The 19,167-nt window shown below is 42.7% G+C and overlaps 1 protein-coding gene across 1 annotated transcript; it reads left to right on the forward strand.

Annotated features, from left to right (window-relative positions):
* Positions 1-259: 259 nt before the first annotated feature.
* On the forward strand, positions 260-18,955 carry LOC124112338 (sodium-coupled monocarboxylate transporter 1-like). Its single transcript, XM_046472406.2, has 15 exons — positions 260-1,029; positions 2,317-2,382; positions 3,191-3,242; positions 3,889-3,956; positions 4,585-4,739; positions 7,357-7,497; positions 7,934-8,063; positions 9,763-9,851; positions 10,302-10,426; positions 14,134-14,204; positions 14,992-15,078; positions 16,054-16,253; positions 17,554-17,654; positions 17,823-17,938; positions 18,550-18,955. Exons 1-15 carry the CDS (start codon positions 685-687, stop codon positions 18,706-18,708), a joined length of 1,905 nt encoding a protein of 634 aa, XP_046328362.2. The 5' UTR covers positions 260-684; the 3' UTR covers positions 18,709-18,955.
* The last annotated feature ends 212 nt before the right edge of the window (positions 18,956-19,167 follow it).

Below are 19,167 nucleotides of genomic sequence, written 5' to 3' on the forward strand. Positions count from 1 at the left end.
GTATAGTGGATTAACCTTTTCTTTTATATAATCTCCAAGTATGTCCATTGTAAAACGTTACACAATAGCATCCGCGATAGTAAAATCTCCTGTCATAGATAGAGTTGAATCATAAATATCTCCACATGGAGCCTCTGAATGGTCTTATATTTGTTTTCGCATTAATCCATTAGACCTGTGAACAACATGGGCTCTTTCATAGCAATTACGACACGCCTTTTAATAGGGCTCAGGACTCGAGGTGAAGGTTGTCCCAGATTACAAAGACAATAGGACAGTTTTCTGCAACTATTGTCGATACTATTGTTTACAGACGATGTTGTGATTTGCATTTATAGACATAAGCACTCGACACAACTTGGCAAGTACTTGCATGTAAATTCCTTGACACCAGCGGTATACCCGAAACACGTGACGTCTCAAGCTCCATTTGCGTTATATCGAGGAGCAAGCGGCGTATAGAGAGGCCTATAGGAAATTCCGTGGACGGATATTAGTGTATGTTTGTGATGAATTGGGATCGAGATATCGTAACATGTGATCTGGATCCAGGAACACTGAGTTTTAAAGACAACAGGCGGTGTAAACTAGAATAATGCTTTCGTTGTGAACAATTAGAAATATATTCAGGAACACGCAATCCGGGAAATTCTTTTTGGAAAGAATTATCAAATTATCACAGCTATGGCGACTACCTTCGGCATCCTTGATTACTGCATCTTCATCGGACTCTTAGCAGCATCGGCGCTCATTGGAGTTTATTATGTGATCAAAGAAAAATGGCAGACGAAAAAGGCAACAGCAGACGACATTTTGATGGGAGGGCGGGAAATGGGAATATTCCCCGTTGCTATGTCCCTCATCGCTAGCTACATGTCCGCCATCACTGTATTGGGGATACCCACAGAGATATACCTGTTCGGGACCGGGTATTGGATGGTGGCGCTGGCCGGTATTCTAACCTACCCGGTCACCTGTCATATTTTCCTTCCATTTTTTCACGACATGGGGTTGTCAAGTGCTTACCAGGTAACGTTCCATTACGCATTTATTTGAATACACAATTGCAGGTTATACTATAAATATATTATAGAAAACGTATTACGTATGGGTATCTGAAATATCAATACCTGAAAGTATACATCCATGTTTAATGGTGGCTGAAAAGGAAAGAAATGTTTTTCTATCTTCATGTATTTAAAACGGGTATCATATAAATACTATTTTCTTCAATATAGCATGCAAATATAGCATAGAAACTACAACATAAATCGTTCTTACCGTTATTAAACATAGAGGTGACGTTTTCCCCGACAAATGGCAGCCGTTTTTGCCAAATGAGGTGCCGTTTTAGTCCGAGAAATCGGTGACGTTTTAGCCTGCACTCTCCTATACGATATAACATGCATCTTATCAATGCGTATCTCACAACAGGCGATTGTTTTCAGCCAAGTAACGTTTGTAATGCAATTTTCAAGTGTATAGCTCCATTGATTTTGCTACAGACAAATGGCAATAGGACGTTCTCATGATTTTATTAACTTTTTATTGAACATTCTTATAGCATCTTAAGGGCAATTTGGATGACAATTAGAAACTGTCCTAGAAAATGAAACGATCTGAAACCCTACTCCTCAATAAGATAAACAACACACATCATTTTTTGGATTACGTAATTTCATAAATTCGCAACTCTTAAATGAACCAACAACAAACTGAAGTATATGTCAAATACACAAAAGAGGTCATCTCCCGAATATTGGATGACCTGTGCGAGTGAACAGTCCATTGAGATGATACCATTCTGTCGCCCTTGAAACGGCCCCGTCTGTTTGGCTCCCACACACTGGCCGGCGTTATTCCTATCTTAACGCTAACAATATTTCTTGATGAATATATTCTGTTTTGACTTGGCCAATATTAATATTCGATCGCTATTTTGTTTTTTGCCTGAGCTATTTAGCGGTGCATTTTTTACACACTTTGCACAATTGTGTCTCTTAGTCCCACCTGGATCCACTAGTTCTGTGTTCGAATCCAAGATTCGACCGATTATGATGTTAGCACTTAACCCGTGATCGCTTCTTTTACCAAAATGGAACCTTTCATAACCTGCGCTTTCTTTTGAACCCATTAAATGAAGCATAGACGTCTTGATATGTGTATAACCGAACAAGCGGCTTTGAAGTTAACTCACTCACTTGAAGTCGTAATATTACCGGCTTTATGCTATACTCACCCACCCACGTGGTAATATAACCGAATTCACTCACCCCTCACCGACACTTGAATGAGATCATTATTATTTTGTTTCAGTATTTAGAATTGAGATTCTGCCGAACGGCGAGATATATCGCCTCCGTTATATTTACGATAGAGATGGTAAGTACATTATGATATCTTATGTCACTATGCGTTAGAAGGCTAAAAAAGGGGCGTCACTTTAGATCATGGGTGTCCTGTTTTAAGACAAGTGCTTGTGGCAATTTTGTTTACCTGTTCACTTTTTCATTACCAATTTCAGAAATATTTCTTAAATTTTATGCCTCACGTGCGAGAAATGTTTATTTTTTTACGCAGCCCTGTAGTTAGTGCATAGCTTTCCCACGACATCTTTCCTAAACGTCTGGTTACTGGAACTTAATGATTTTCCTGTTCCATTCCGATCAATGCTTGGCCCACAAATGTCATAATTTGTTTCAAATTTTGCAAATAAGACTCAATATTCAAACACGAAAAACTTTGGAAATTATTCTTGCACCTTGAAAACGACGATTTTGGTTGTCTTTTACATTTGATTTACACAGAGCGGAGGATTTTTTTAAATTAAAAGTTGATATAATTTTTGGTGTATGTAATATTGCATCTATGTGAAAAGGTGTGGGAAGGTCAAAGACCCGGGTTCGATTCCCGACATGGGTACAATGTGTGAAGCCCATTTCTGGTGTCCCCCGCCGTGATATTGCTGGAATATTGCTAAAAGCGGCATAAAACCATACTCACTCACACTTTTAATGGATAACAAAGAAAGAATCTTAATGCTAACAGCTACATTCACTCATCATTACCTTCAAACTGTAGTCACAGTTTCCATGTTTGTATTCGACAATATGCAAATCTAGCTGATTTAAATGTTGATTGCGAGAGATCTCAATGTATTATATCTTGTCAAGATTTTGATCATTTTCAGCTACTTTATATGGCTGTGGTTTTGTATGCACCCTCCCTTGCTCTGAATCAAGGTAAGCTACCATCTCATTGCGGGAATAGGGTTATTTGCCCCATTTTGGAAAAAGGAATAGGAACAAGTATGTCCCCTTGTTGTATCAGCTTTGTTTAAAGCCACATCGGCAATTTTGCAGCTATTCTCAAATCGCTAGAGCCCGGGCTCTTACAAACTTCGCATACTTCTGACTCTTATTATCATGTCCTGCTGATGGGACCAGATCAGTAAACTTTGTGGTATTCAGATGAAATTTCGAGAAATAAACCGCTTCATATCTGAAACGGCCCTTAATGGCATCTCCTAGAGGAATGAATTGTCCAGTAGCCTATATCAAGGTAACGTCTTCATTTTCTGCTTGTAAACATTCTTTCCTCGGGAAGATGTTTATAGAGACCCGTCTCCTACCTTAAATCCTTATCCCAGATGAGGTCCTTAATAGAGGAAATACTATATGATATATATATGATAATCCTTTCATGTTTGTTGTTATGTTTATTAGATCGATTTCATTTCTATATTTTCCAAGGCAGCCTTACAATAATCACATGATAGCGATAGTTAATCAATGTGTAAAGTTAGATCGAATTATCAACGTTTCAGTGCACGTACATGCCTAAATACCGTGTCATAGGAAAGTTCACAATCCTCCATTTTGATTTCAGTGACGGGACTGCCCTTGTGGGTGTCAATTGTCACCGTCGGCAGTGTCGTCACCTTTTACACGTCAATGGTAACGTATCCTCGATTTGCATTTTGTCAGTAGTTAAATATAGATTGATTTACCAGCCGTGGTTAAAGCGTTCGCTCGTCACGCCGAAGACCCGGGTTCGATTCCCGACATGGGTACAATGCGTAAAACCATACTTACTCACTCACTATTCAGTATCAATATTCAACTGTGATGACTGTGACCGCTTCTAAATTTCCACGTTCCGGATGGCTAAAGCCTGCGTGAAACAAAACTTACTTATTGTCGTGGAATTAATAGTGTTATCAATGCAATAAACCAATAGGGATAAAATCCGTGAAGATCCGGGTTAGAATTGGTCTTCAGCAACCCATGCTTTCCGTAAAAGGCAATTATGCTTGTCGAAAGAGGCGACAAACGGGATCGGGTGGTCAGGCTCGCTGAGTTGGTTGATGCATGTCATCGTATACCAATTGCGTAGATCGATACTCATGATGTCAATCACTGGATTGTCAGGTCTAGAATCGATTATTTACAGACCGCCGTCAAATACCTGGAATATTGGTGAGTGGGGCGTTAAACAACAACAAAAAAAAAACAAAAAAAACACACACACTATTTTTTAATAGGACTACAACCAGTATTAACCAATATTAACTCACCTTTCCAGGGAGGTCTCCGCGCAGTGTTGTGGACAGACACCTTCCAGACATTTATTGTCATTGGCGGACTTATCGCTCTCATTGTCATTGGGTGCCAGCGTCTGGGAGGACTCGCTCACGTATGGAGCGTTGCTGAGCTTGGAGAGAGGATCAACTTCTTAAAGTAAGTTTATATGTTCTCAAAAACTGTGATACACATGGTGTCATCACTGATTTTTAGTTTTTCATGTAATTTCCAGCGCTATTTTGCCATTTTATATCGGCCGGTAATCGAGATTTGTATTCTCTGGCATTAAAGTTTTACGTTTTTATGAAACGTTTCGCTAAAGGGTGACTATTTCATAATCGGCGCGGGTGTAGCATAACATTTTGTGTTACAAAAACGACACAATGTTTTTTTCGAATAATTTGTCTTCTGCGAGATACGTTTAATCAAATATACTGCTGATGTGAGCCAAAAGGGATTTCCCACGTTGAGGATTTTGGTCATGTGTTACCTTAGGTCTTCAAGAACATTTAGAATGACTCGATGATTACCTTTTCTAGGCGACGATTGACAAAGCGATCGTAACACTGGACAACATTCCTCAAATACCCTACACTTAATCGGTGACAATGTTTTGTAATAATTTGATTCTGTAAGCAAAGTATTTAAAGATGACACGGTAGAGAGATGCTGGAACGTTTGTCAGCCACTGGGATGAAGATAGTATTGGCGAATGGATTTAAGTTTCTCTAAGAGCGTGGTACGTGAGACCCAGTCGTCCAAGGCGCCGCGATTCGCTGTGCAGAGTTGCGTCCCTTCGGCACGCCAGAAACCTATGATTGTAGGTTCGAATCCCGGTTCGCCCCGATTATGTTTCTAGGTTTGTCAGCACCATACCCGTTCTTGTGGGTTTCACCGAAGTGGTAAACGTCTGAGACCTGCATCACTTCGTGCTTTCTTACCACATTAAGCTGACACGCCGTGATATGACTGGAATAGTGTTAAAAGCGGCGTTAAACACAACTCACTCACTCACTCAAAAAGGCGCCGCAATTCGCTGCAAGGAGTTGCGTCTCTTTGTCACACCAGAAACCTATTATTACGGGTTAGGATCCTTGTTATGTTTCTATGTGGGTGCCAAAACGGTAAACATTTGAGACATGGATCACTTCGGGCTTTCCTTCCACATTAAGCCGACACGCCGTGATATAACTGGAATACTGTTTAAAGCGGCGTTAAAACTCAACTCACTCCCTCACTTCGTAAAATGAGACGCATAAATGCTTGATAAATGTTCTGGCATCTGTACCGAATCGTCGCGATGAAGGAATAACATTTAGAGTGAGTGAGTGAGTGAGTGAGTTGGGTTTAAACGCCGCTTTTAACAGTATTCCAGTTATATCACGGCGTGTCAGCTTAATGTGGGAGGAAAGCCCGAAGTGATGCAGGTCTCAGACGTTTACCACTTCGGTCAAACCCACGAGCACGGGTATGGTGCTGACAAACCTAGAAACATAATTGGGGTGAACCGGGATTCGAACCCACAATCATAGGTTTCTGGCGTGCCCAAGGGTCGCAACTCTGCACAGCGAATCGCGGCGCCTTAGACGACTGGGCCACCCGTGGCCTCATTTAGAGGTATTATGGACAATGGTCGCTGTTCAATATAAATTTTACGTTAGATATAGTTGAGAATGAAACGCGTTTCGTTGGGGTATCCATGGTCCAAGACCATGACTGGAATATGTTTATTTTATGAAAAAAACCATACACAATCGTAAGAAGAAACGTATACAAAAGCAAGTCTAGCCAGCTCTAGCTAGCTCTATGAAATCATCATAGGGAAAATTATTTTTTTATTTTTAGAGTCGAGAGGGGTATTGCCCTATATAAGATTTCATAGACTAAATGTTAGTCTAGGGTATCCCTTAAATAGTTCTACACATATCCGTGTTAGTGTACCTTAATTCATGGAACCAATCCGAAGGTTTGTTGATTTATTGTCTTCAATTCCGTTTCCCAACGCGACCGCACATCCGAAATCCGGGTACATATTTGCTAAATCCTGCTTCCTGTCGCGACAACAACAGCACAGATAATGATGACGCGGATATGAAGTCACGTGATATGGATGCCGTTATTTGTCGATGCAATAAGTGAGTTAGGTTTATCTAATGAAGAATTAAAAACACGAAGAAACGTTATCAGACAAAACCAATAATCACTTTCAGCACAAGACGGACACTTCGTCGTAGAAACAGTGTCTCGCCTGATTTGCGACACCCTGTACAATTCTATCAACATGCAATTGATTGCATGTTGTCAAACTTAGCGTAAACTTATTGTCCCCCTGAGGATATGTAAGACCACCTCATTCCAAGTATATTTTACCGCCTCCGTGGTCTAGTGGTAGAGCATCGGCCCGGAAAGGGGAAGGTCCGGGGTTCGAGCCCCGGCCGCGTTATTCCAAAAGACGTTAGATGGTACGTGGTGTTACCCTGTCTGGCGCTCGGCATTAAGGGGCTAAAACAAGGGCTGGTCGGCTCGGAGTCAGTAGACTGTGTCTGAGTAGGGTACTCATGTTAAACTGCGGCATGGTATCTCAGTGAGCTAGCACTATAAATCGGCATCAGTCCGGACTAGTATAAGCAGCCACACAAACACACACACGTACATGCACGTCGCTATATAAGTGCAATAATCTTGGACGCGACGTTAAACCCTTATTCACCTCACCTCACTTCATACCGAGCTATTGATTCACATCATGACAACTATCATTGCTCTTTATCAGTTTTGACCCGAGCCCCTTTACGAGACTGACGGTGTGGGGAGCTGTGTTCGGCAGTTTCATTGGTCAGCTGACAATCTATGGAGCCAATCAGACGATGCTACAGAGATACATGGCCATCAAGAATGTGAAGAACTCTCAGATGTAAGTTAGATTTGTGCTTGAAAGATAATTCAAGTAGACATTGTTTTGTTTATTTCATTTATTCTCAAAAAGACGATACGCTTATAAACATACTTTCTACTTCTCATTTAATTTCATGAAGTGGAACTGTGTGTTTTGAGGGGTTGTTAAAGCTAAAATCAATTAATATTTTGACCTAATTTATTTTATTTTTATGTAAATATTCTTTTGTGGAAAACAAAATTCCGCCTTTCGAAAGTCTGTAAAATAGTCGCAATTTTCTTTGCGAGTGAGTCGGTATGTTAAAGGCAATGGTCTAGAGACGTAGATTCTATTGCACTCCTTGGATAAGACTAGCCAACTGTTTAAATGTTGATTTTGCAATTTCTATTTGGCTTTTTGTCACCAGATTGTAAATTGCAACGTTATTCTCAAATGACAAATTTCGTTTCGTCAGCGCCCTGTACATCAGCCTTCCGGCCACTTTCCTACTTATCTCCCTTGTATGCTTGACCGGCCTTGTGATTTACGCCACCTACCGGAGCTGTGACCCCTTGTTGAATGGGCAGATAATCTCAAATGATCAGGTACTTCTTTCAGTTTACTGGACTCCTGAGTATGCCTGTACTCTGTGATCATGGATTTCACAGAAATTGTAAACGTGCCCTGGTACACAGATAACCCGCGAAGATCCGGCTCAGATTAGGACTTCAGCAGTCCACGCTAAATTTCCACGTTCCGCATGGCTGAAGCCTGTGTGAAACAAAACTTACTTATTGTCGTGGAATGAATAGTGTTATCAATGCAATAAACCGATAGGGATAAAATCCGTGAAGATCCAGGTTAGAATTGGCCTTCAGCAACCCATGCTTTCCGTAAAAGGCAATTATGCTTGTCGAAAGAGGCGACTAACGGGATCGGGTGGTCAGGCTCGCTGAGTTGGTTGATGCATGTCATCGTATACCAATTGCGTGGATCGATGCTCATGATGTCAATCACTTGATTGTCAGGTCTAGAATCGATTATTTACAGACCGCCGTCAAATAGGACTCCAGCAATGCACGCTAAATTTCCACGTTCCGGATGGCTAAAGCTGGCTTGATTGATGCATGTCATCGTATCCCATTTGCGTAGATCGATGCTTATGATGTCAAACACTGGATAATCTGGTTCAGACCGATAATTTACAGACCGCCGTCATACAGCTGGAATATTGCTAAGTGCAGCGTTCAACAATAAAAAAAAAATGATCAGCATCCATGTATATCCCCTTGGAGATTCCGGTTTCGAATAGGTTAGGTTTGTTTTTTAACGCCGCACTCAGCAATATTCCAGCTATATGACGGCGGTCTGTAAATAATCGCGTCTGGACCAGACAATCCAGGGATTAATATCATGAGCATCGATCCACGCATTTTTAAACCAAGTCAGCGAGCCTGACCACCCGATCCCGTTAGTCGCCGTTTACGACAAGCATAGTCGCCTTTTACGGCAAGCATGGGTTACTGAAGACTTATTCTACCCCGGATCTTCACGGGTTCGAATAGGTCCGCAGTAACCTACATTGTATATACTTGGCATGAGAGTCGACTTGATGAATCACGTGGTCAGGATGGTGTCCTGGTTGTACAACGGCGACGGAGGGCGGTGCTCATGATATCGGTCACTGGATTGTCTGGAATAAATGCCAAACTTATATTGTCCTCAATATTTTTGACCTAAAATTTAAAAAATAAAGTTCTTTTGTCGAGTTTATAGTTAACTAAAAAATACATCGGAGTTGGAATGGACATCGTAAAATTCACAAATAGCTGTGTCATCTCAGTGGTTCGAATCCTAGATGGGTCTGGACATGACCACCTTACTCGCGGGTTTCACGTCAGTAGTAAATGTCTCAGACCTGCATCACTTCGGGCTTTCCTGCTCTATCAAGCTGAAACACTATGATATAACTGAAATACTTTTCAGTGAGTTGGGTTTAACGCCGCTTTTAACAGTATTCCAGTTATATCACAGCGTGTCAGCTTAATGAGGGAGGAAAGCCCGAAGTGATGCAGGTCTCAGACGTTTACCACTTCGGTGAAACCCATGAGCACGGGTATGGTGCTGACAAACCTAGAAACATAATAGGGGCTCGAACCCATAATCATAGGTTTCTGGCGTGCCCAAGGGACGCAACTCTGCACAACGAATCGCGGCGCCTTAGGCGATGTGCCCCCGTGGCGTTAAACCAAACCAACTCATATGCCTATGTCCCAGTTAACGTCTCCTCTTTTCTCTCCTCAGTTACTGCCCTTCCTCGCGATGGACACTCTCGGTCAGATGAAAGGCGTACCCGGCCTGTTTGTGGCCTGTATTTTCGCGGCAGCTCTCAGGTGTGTGAAAGTCCGAGGTCCAGACGAATTTACTTGTTTTGCGGTATTTTTATATATGATTTTGTTTGTTTGTTTGTTGTTTAACGCCGCACTCAGCACTATTCCAGCTATATGACAGCAGTCTGTAAATAATCGAATCTGGACCAGCCAATCCAGTGATTGATATAATGAGTATGGATCCACGCAATTGGGATACGATGACATGCATTAAAACTTTTACGACAAGAATGGGTTTCTAACCTATTCTAACCCGGCTCTTCACGGGTCTTTTTTTTATATATGAAGGTATGAAGAAAATAAATTTTAAAAAGTGTTTTTTTAAAACCTTCCGCAAAATCTTTAACTTCAATTCAGTACTATCGACAAATGAAATTCATTTTCACTCAAGTGACCCAATGATGATGAAAAAATTATTTTTTTTAAATAAAGATTTTCTTTCACTTTCTACAGCTCCATATCATCTTGTCTGAACGCGACGTCAATCACGTTATTGGAGGACATTATTAAGCCGTGTCTTGAGGGGTGCAAGAAATCCCTGTCCCCCAACACGGAGGCCTGGCTGGCCAAACTACTAGGTAAAGTGGGAGGGGCGGCGCGAGAATGTTGTGAATGTTGTTTAAAGCCTCAGTCACCTATTTTACCACCTATACTGAACTGCAAAAGAAACGTCACCATGGATAGATATATGAGAAACCTTATTTGTCCAAACACTGTAAACATACTTGAGACATATCAAGAAACTTGGCATAACTGATCACCAAGGTTGAAATTAAAGTGAAAAATGTTTATAAAGTGAAACACAACACTGGTCTCTGAGAAAATGGCATCACAAGTTATTATCTCGTGTGTCCGCCATGTGCATTGATGACTGCCGTGCAACGTCGATACGTGGAATGGACGAGGCGGTTGATGAAGGCCATGGGCGCTTGAGCCCACACTCTGAGGAACGCCTGACGTAGTTCAGCTGCAGTTGTAGGCCTTTCATTCAGCCGTCTTTGAATCTCGTCCCACATGTGCTCAATGGGATTTAAATCGGGACTGAGGGCAGGCCACTGCATGGTTCTGATGCCATTCTGTTGGAGGAAGTCTCTTGTTGCTCTCGCAGTGTTGGCACGGGCGTTATCATGCTGAAACTCGTGGTTGCGGCGACGTGCCAAATGAGGTATGGCGGGTGGTCTCAAGACTTGATCAATGTACCGAGCTGCTGTGACACCTTTGCCTCTCCCTGGACCGATGTTTTGGAAGACCACAGGGCCGACCCTCTGTGCAAGACCAATTCCACCCCACACCATGATGCTCGGACCACCCCACGAGTCTCTCTCAACAACACAAGCATCCGAATAACGTTCCCCGCGGCGTCACCAGACTCTCTCTCTCTCTGCCATCTGCTGTTGAGATACAGTAACGGCTCTCGTCTGAGAAGAGGACTCTTCTCCACGTGGTCGGTCATCTGTAGTTTTGGTGGTCTGGTACCGTTGCTGGAGCCTGTATATGGTCCTTACGTTGACTTGAAGTGCATTAGCTATTTGCCGGGCGGTTTGTCCAGCTTGCAGTCGTCCAAGGGCTTGGTGTCGCTGATTTCTTGTCAATCTTGGCATGTGGTAGCAATTCAATAACGAATGAATGTTATCCGATCTGGGTGGATTTTTATAGGGCAAGAAATGGGGGAACGCATGTGCATTTTAATTTGCACGGAACTCACGGAATTTGCACGTGCATCTGGTTACCATGGCCGTTACCGTGATGTGTTTTGGCGATCGGTTTTATTGTCATCTGCTTTGTTTTTTATCATCAAATTTCATTTTTCCGGACAAGGTAATGTTAAATTTTAGAAACTTTGACAAGAATTACCCAGATATTTAAATGATAGCTTTTCATGCAATGTTACTTGGGTTGACGTTTCTTTTGCGGTTCAGTATATATCACGGTGGCTTGACAATAATCTAGACAAGACACACCAGTCAGTGAACGCGTGAGAAGCTCCATAGTAGCCGATATGATGACATGGAAGACGCTGAGGCTAGGATCACCCAATCAAATGTCGGCGCCTTGCGACCAGCAAGCATCTCGTCACCACTCGGCTCTTTCCGTAACCCACGAGAAGACTCGTACCCCTGTCGATGAATGTTATGTGCGAAAATACGACAAACCACTCAGAATGCGCGTATGACTTCAAGTGCTTCGTCAAAGAATCCCTCAGGAATACTTTTTTATTTGACATGCCGTGCATCTAAGAATATACCCAAGATATAGTTAAATATGTTCAATCATACTGTATAATACCGTAAGTCCCTAGGTGTTTTAAATAACATCTATAATATATATGATATATGGGGGAAAAATACGTGAATTAAGGACACGAGTCGCTTTTCGGCTTGTCCCGGAATAACACGAGTTTGTCACGAATGAAGTCATCTTTCCCTGTCAGGGGAGTTAACTGATTATAAAAAAAACAGTTTCCACTCTTGCCGAACTAGGCTGAAATTTCAGGCTTGATCGTAGCGTCACCAGTGGCTATTACGAGTTATGTCCCTTCTATGTCCCTCCAACTGACCAATCAGATTCCACCTTTCGTGTCACTGGCATTTGGATCAAACAAAATGGCGGCGCCCTGTCAAGACGATCTGATCGATAATCAAAATCTATATTCTAGATCTAACGCGTCTTACTTCGCGAAGTGAAATCACTTGAGCATCTTGATTAAAAACATAAACAGATTTGCAGGATATCTGTTGACGCCCAGTTGACGGTACATATGCTTTGCAAATCCTGCAGTCGACCGAAATCTGCACGTTGAAATCCATGTTGTTTGCGAACCGGCTGTCTAGTTCGTCACGCGAGTTTGATTGGACTATGCATAGACTCGTTAGTAAAGCCAAAAAGGCAGTCCGGAATTCCAGCCTAATTCGGCAAGGGTGGAATCTGGACAGTTAGCGCCCTTGCCTCGGGATGGTGCCAGCAGTGGGGTGTATTCCAACTCAGGTTCCACGGGATTTGCGAGGTGAAATGGGGTTTAACGTCGCGTCCAAGATTATTGCACTTTTATAGCGACGTGCATGCACGTGTGTGTGTGTAGTACGAACTGATGCCGATTTATAGTGCTAGCTCACTGAGATATCCTGCCGCAGTTTAACATGAATACCCTACTCAGACACAGAATACTGACTCCGAGCCGACCAGTCCTTGTTTTAGCCCCTTAATGCCGAGCGCCAGAATTGGTAACAACAAGTACAGAATTTTTAACGTCTTTTGGTATGACGCGGCCGGGGATCGAACCCCGGGCCTTAATAGCTTAGTAGCTTAGAACGCACTAGATGTGTTGATCAGTATTTTGCCGAAGCACGGCACATACAAGTTCCAAAACACACTATGATACCCGTAGCAAATACATCACCATCGAATATAATTTGGACCGCCTCCGTGGTCTAGTGGTAGAGCGTCCGCCCGGAGAGCGAGATCCGGTGACTGGTCGGCTCGGAGTCAGTACAGTGTGTCTGAGTGGGGTATCCATGTTAAACTTCGTCATGGTATCTCAGTGTGCTAGCACTATAAATCGGCATCAGTCCTGACTAGTACAAGCAGCCACACACACACACACGTGCATGCTAGTCGCTATATAAGTGCAATACTCTTGTACGCGACGTTAATACCCATTTCACTTCACCTCACCGAATATAACATATTGTTGGTTTCAATTTTAGTCACTTGTGCATGCTTTCTCTTGGTCGACAGTTTATATTTGACAGTAATACGGGCCAATTGTGTCCCTTATGCGTCCCAGAAACCGGACTGTTCGAATCCGGTTCGCATTATATGTGTTCCTAGGTTTGTCAGCACCATAGCCGTGATCATGGGTTTCATGGGTCCAACACCACCACTTCAGGCATTCTCCCAACATCAAGCTGACACGGGGGAATAGATGGCCCAGTCGTCTAAGGCGCCGCGATTCGCTGTGCAGAGTTGCGTCCCTTGGGCACGCCAGAAACCTATGATTGTGGGTTCGAATCCTGGTTCGCCCCGATTATGTTTCTAGGTTTGTCAGCACCATTCCCGTGCTCGTGGGTTTGACCGAAGTGGTAAACGTCTCAGACCTGCATCACTTCGGGCCTTCCTCCCACATTAAGCTGATACGCCGTGGTATAACTGGAATACTGTTAAAAGCGGCGTTAAACCCAACTCACTCACTCACTCACTCAAGCTGAAACACGTTGAAATGTTCGTTATGTTCAATGCGGCGATATTCCCCACACGCTCATTCACTGATACATATATTTTGGAACAGGCGTTTTTGGAGGCGTGATTGTCATCGGATTGGCATTTTTATCATCAATTCTAGGGAACACAGTTTTACAGGTGAGATGCATAGCTTCTATTCCACACCGCATCGCTTCACGTACATTGCCATATCGGTTTTATTTATACGTAAGGTATTTGACTATTTGCTGAAACAATACACTTGACCATCTTTATCAAAAAGGAAAAAGACCCGTGAAGTTCCGGGTTGAGAATTGGTCTTCAGCAACCCGTGCTTATTGTAAGAGGCGAATATGCTTGTCGAAAGAGGCGACTCACGGGATCGGGTGGTCAGACTCGGTGACTTGTTTGATGCATGTCATTGTATCCCAATTGCGTAGATCGATGCTCATGATGTCAATCACTGGATTGTCTGGCCCAGACTCGATTATTTACAGACCGCTGCAATATAGCCGGAATATTGCTGAGTTCGGCGTTAAACAACAAACAGGATTCTAGATTCTTGATCATGTATGCCTTTCTTTGATGTATTGTCTTAAAAAAGGAAATGATAGAATAGGAATTAAGTAGTACTTGTACATTAACGCCTATATCTATTTACAAACCCCAATGTTTGAACCATATGTAGCAGGAGTTATCCCACAGATGACATCCTTACCTTGTCAGCTTGCTGACGGGGTTCACCTCTTTGGTCATGTGGAAAAGGCGTCCGACCTCAGATCAGAAGGTTTGTGATTCAAATCCCATCACGCGATTCGGATATTTTATGGCCTCTACATTGGCGCCTGCGTGGGTGGTGGCGAATGGCGAAAATGCCAGAATGAAGATATAAAACACTGGATAATCGAGGATGACGTCACTGCTGACAAAATATCACTTGTTTCAGATCATGATCACGGCGCTAGGGATGGCGGGTGGCCCCCTGTTGGGGCTGTTTCTACTTGGCATGTTTTGCCCCGGATGTAACTCTAAGGTAACCAGGGGTGGTCGGGTAGCCTAGTGGTTAAAGCGTTCGCTCGTCACGCCGAAGACCCGGGTTCGATTCCCGACATGGGTATAATGTGTGAAGCCCATTTCTGGTGATTCCCGCCGTGATATTGCTGGAATATTGCTAAAAGCGGCGTAAAACCATACTCACTTACTCTAAGGTAACCAAACTACACGTTAGTTGAATGATATATGTCCTAAAGAGATACGAGACTCGGGAAATCGACAGTCCCAGCAATATTTATTGTTGTTTCTAGTCACACAAACGGCACCATGTTAGTCTCACAATTAATTGCAATCGAGCAGACAACATACCATGTGTAGGGATTTATCTAGACCCGCGACATACTGGAGCCATCATTTCTCATTATCCTTAAACGTTTTCTCAATGCAAGGAGGTAACTGATTATGGAAGTCTAGATTCCACCCTTGCCGAACTAGGCTTGAATTTCGGAGTTGTGTTTTGGCTGAACTGACGAGCTGGACTAACACATTGTCCAATCAAAAGCGACATCCGGTTCGTTAGCTGCCGTGCAGATTTTGGTCGACTGCAGGATTTGCAAAGCATGTGTACCATCAACTGGTCAACAGACATTTTGCAAGTCTTTTCATGTTTTTAATCACGGTGCTCAATTGATTTGATGCACTTCGCGAGGTAAGACCCGTTTTATTACAATATAGATCTTGATTATCGATAAGGTTGTTTTGAGGGGCGCCGCCATTTTTGAAGCAAATGCAAGTGAAATGATAGGTGGAAACTGATTGGTCAGTAGGATGGACAATGAGGGGACATAACTCGTAATAGCCACTGGTGACACTACGATCCAACCTCGAAATTCCAGTCTAGTTCGGCAACTGGACTTTGATAGTTAGTCAACTCCCTTGCCTCAGGAAGATGAGCCTCAAGGCAGTGAACTGATTGTTTTTGTAAAGTTGATGGATGAATTTGATTTTGTTTCAGGGAGCAATAAGTGCAACGATAATCAGTACTGCAGTGACGTTCTGGATTGCGATTGGCTCTTTTGTAACGCATGCGCCTCAACCAGAGTTACCGCTATCCACGTCAGGATGTGTTGTCCACAATGAGACTTTGACATACAGCTACCTCAACTCATCGATGGCCATTTCGCATACTCAATTGCATGGCGTTGAAGAAAACTGGTATTGGTGCAACAAAATATTTATCCTTATTATTCCCCCGGCATATAATGCAGGTGGGGAGGGGTGCATTTGGCATCCTCTGACTCTTGTATAACGAAATGGAAAGAACAACCACGATTCTCAATTGCGGATATTGGTAATCAGGACATCAACAGGAATGGTTCTTTCTGTATTAATGGGGATTCACTGTAGATTCAATCATATAATTTGTCTGGAAAGTTATTACAGTAAACTACGGTTATAACGAACTCAAAGGGACCACTAATTTTAGTTCGTTATAACCGTAGTTCGTTATAAGCATATATACATCAAATGGCCGGGACTAAAAACTAAGTTCGTTATATCGGTCAGTTCGTTTTAAGCGTGTTCGTTATAACCGTAGTTTACTGTAATTTGTCTGGAATATAAATTTGCTAAACCATGACATGAACTGCTGGGCAAAAGAAAATATTCACTTGAAAATTGAATTTAACCAAAAAATTACAAACGTTATTAGCCCCAAACACGGTAAACTTAAGGTTCAAAACACAGCAATGATACCTTTATCAAATACATAACCATCACATCATTTCCTGTTTGTTTCATTTTTAGCCACTTTGAAACATGGGTATATATTTTGTTTTGCAGTTGATACCATCCTTTAACTTCTGATTTTTCTATTCAGCAAGAGCCCTATCAATCTCATTAAAATCAGATCTTAGTTCTCGCTATCGCTAAACAAAGATCTGAGGTCATCCCGTTACGGGTCACGTCAGAACGACCTTTCATCCGATCAAAGCGTCGCTTACCAGATCATGAAAGTGACAGTCGGAATGTCTTTTCCAATGTTGCAACCTCGTAAACGTGAAAACGGGGTATTCCGAACGATTGATTCCGTTAAAATTATCGTCTATTTCTCGCTTCCGTGGGATAAACATTTGTACGGAGGAGGCGTTGCACAGTCCGTTGGAAGCACTGCCATACAATCGTAACCATATATTAGACATTCCGGAATGTTCGTTTGTTCAGTTTTCAAAATTTTAATCGAGAACTGTGTCAACATATTTTTCAAGTATAGTCTGAAATGGAAGTCACTAGGTTGAAACGAGTGCCGTAAAGCTCGAGAAAGCTGCTTTCTAATTGGCTGATGTCGACTTCTTGTTAGTCGTTTCAGTGGTCGGTCAAAGTTCGCGAAAGGTCGCTCTGACGTGACACGTAATGGGATGTCCTCAGATCTTTGTTTAGCGGCAGCGATAACTGAGATCTGATTTTAATGAGATTGGAGCGCTATTTACTTACAAATAACAACATGTGCCTGCAGGACGGGAATAAAACTCATCTACCGTCTATCCTTCCTCTGGTATCCGACGGTGTCTGTTGGGGTGTCGATTGTCACCGGTGTCATCGTCAGTTGGTTTACCTGTAAGTATTTATCCACCCCGGGTTCCCTGGGTAAAACGGAAAATCCATTTGCCGTATGTCGGTCACGTGTTACTTTAGGTCCTCCAGTCTTTGGGTAGCGATCGATGGCTTCCTTTAACAAGCTCGCGACGTGGCGTTTACATGTACTCACTCACGTTTATCTCTAAGGTTGGAATGGTCACCACGTGGACGCCCGCTACATCTACCCCATCTGTGGGACTCTTTGCTGCTGCCTACCAAAGTGTGTGCTCAACAGATGTTACGGCTCCTATCAGCGAGTACTTGTAAGTTAGCCATAATACTAGTATTGAATATCAGAATCATCCTATCTATCTGTTATACTTGTCTGAAAGTTTGTGGGTATTTACATGGAAGGTATATGCATTTCTATTGTTTAAGACGATTGTTTATACCATGTCATATAACTGTGGACTTCACGTCTTTGTAAACGTGGTGGAACGTGGTGACACGTATCGCATAGATCACCAATCTAAGTTTAGTTAAGTTAAGTTAAACAACGTCGGTCGCGGAGAGTCTTTGGATGGGTGACCACGTGTCGCTGCCTGGCTCCTGAGAGTTTCTAGGGCTTCGGTCCTGCCCCACACTGAAGCACATGTAACACGTGTGGTGTCACCTTGGCCTAGGTTCACCCATCAGTGAATGGGTACCCGGTAGGATGAGATTGCAATGTGGTTGTTAAGCTTCTAGCGGCTTGGGTTTTATACTCCCCAGGGAGCTGAGAATGATTGTTGAGTGCACGCTGATCGAGTGACCGGGTAGAATTGGCGCTTTGAGCATGCCCCTGAGTGGTGTGGAAATATGCGCAATATAAATTTATTATTATTATTTAACACTTTATTGATAAAATAAAATTAATGGTAAGCTATGTTTTTAGCCATTTAGCTTGGGTGACAACGACATTGGTCCTTTTGATGAAGAAGAGGAAGTGACGTCAAACCGGAACATAACCACGTCACGAGAAACGGCGAGACTTATTCCGTCCGACATCCGAAGCATGGGAAATACGGAATCCGGCGAGGAAAGCCCATTTTAGTCGGAGAAAAATCTACTGCCGTTTTCGTCCAAATTCAGTTAAGATATGGCATTTATTTGTTCATCGTTTTGTGTAAGATCATGACACTGAGAAGTGGTACTATCGATGAAGAATTTGAACTCTCTATGTGAAGACACTTGTTTCGTATCTTTATCGAGTAGTAACTCGAGAGAGAGAAGCACTCTTCCCACATTTCATCGTAGGACATTCAGGACAACTCAGACTTTGCATAAATATTTCTCTCAGATGGTTGTTATTGATTCCCCGTTAACCCTGGGACCGCCTCCGTGAGAGCGGAAGGTCCGGGGTTCGATCCCCAGTCGCGTCATACCAAAAATACGTTAAAAGATGGTACTTGTTGTTACCCTGTCTGGCGCTCGGCATTAAGAGGCTAAAACAAGGACTGGTCGGCTCGGAGTCAGTATTCTGTGTCTGAGTGGGGTATTCATGTTAAACTGT

Source organism: Haliotis rufescens, unplaced genomic scaffold (genome assembly GCF_023055435.1).
Source record: "Haliotis rufescens isolate VD_foot unplaced genomic scaffold, xgHalRufe1.0.p SCAF_8, whole genome shotgun sequence".
Taxonomy (NCBI): Eukaryota; Metazoa; Mollusca; class Gastropoda; order Lepetellida; family Haliotidae; genus Haliotis; species Haliotis rufescens.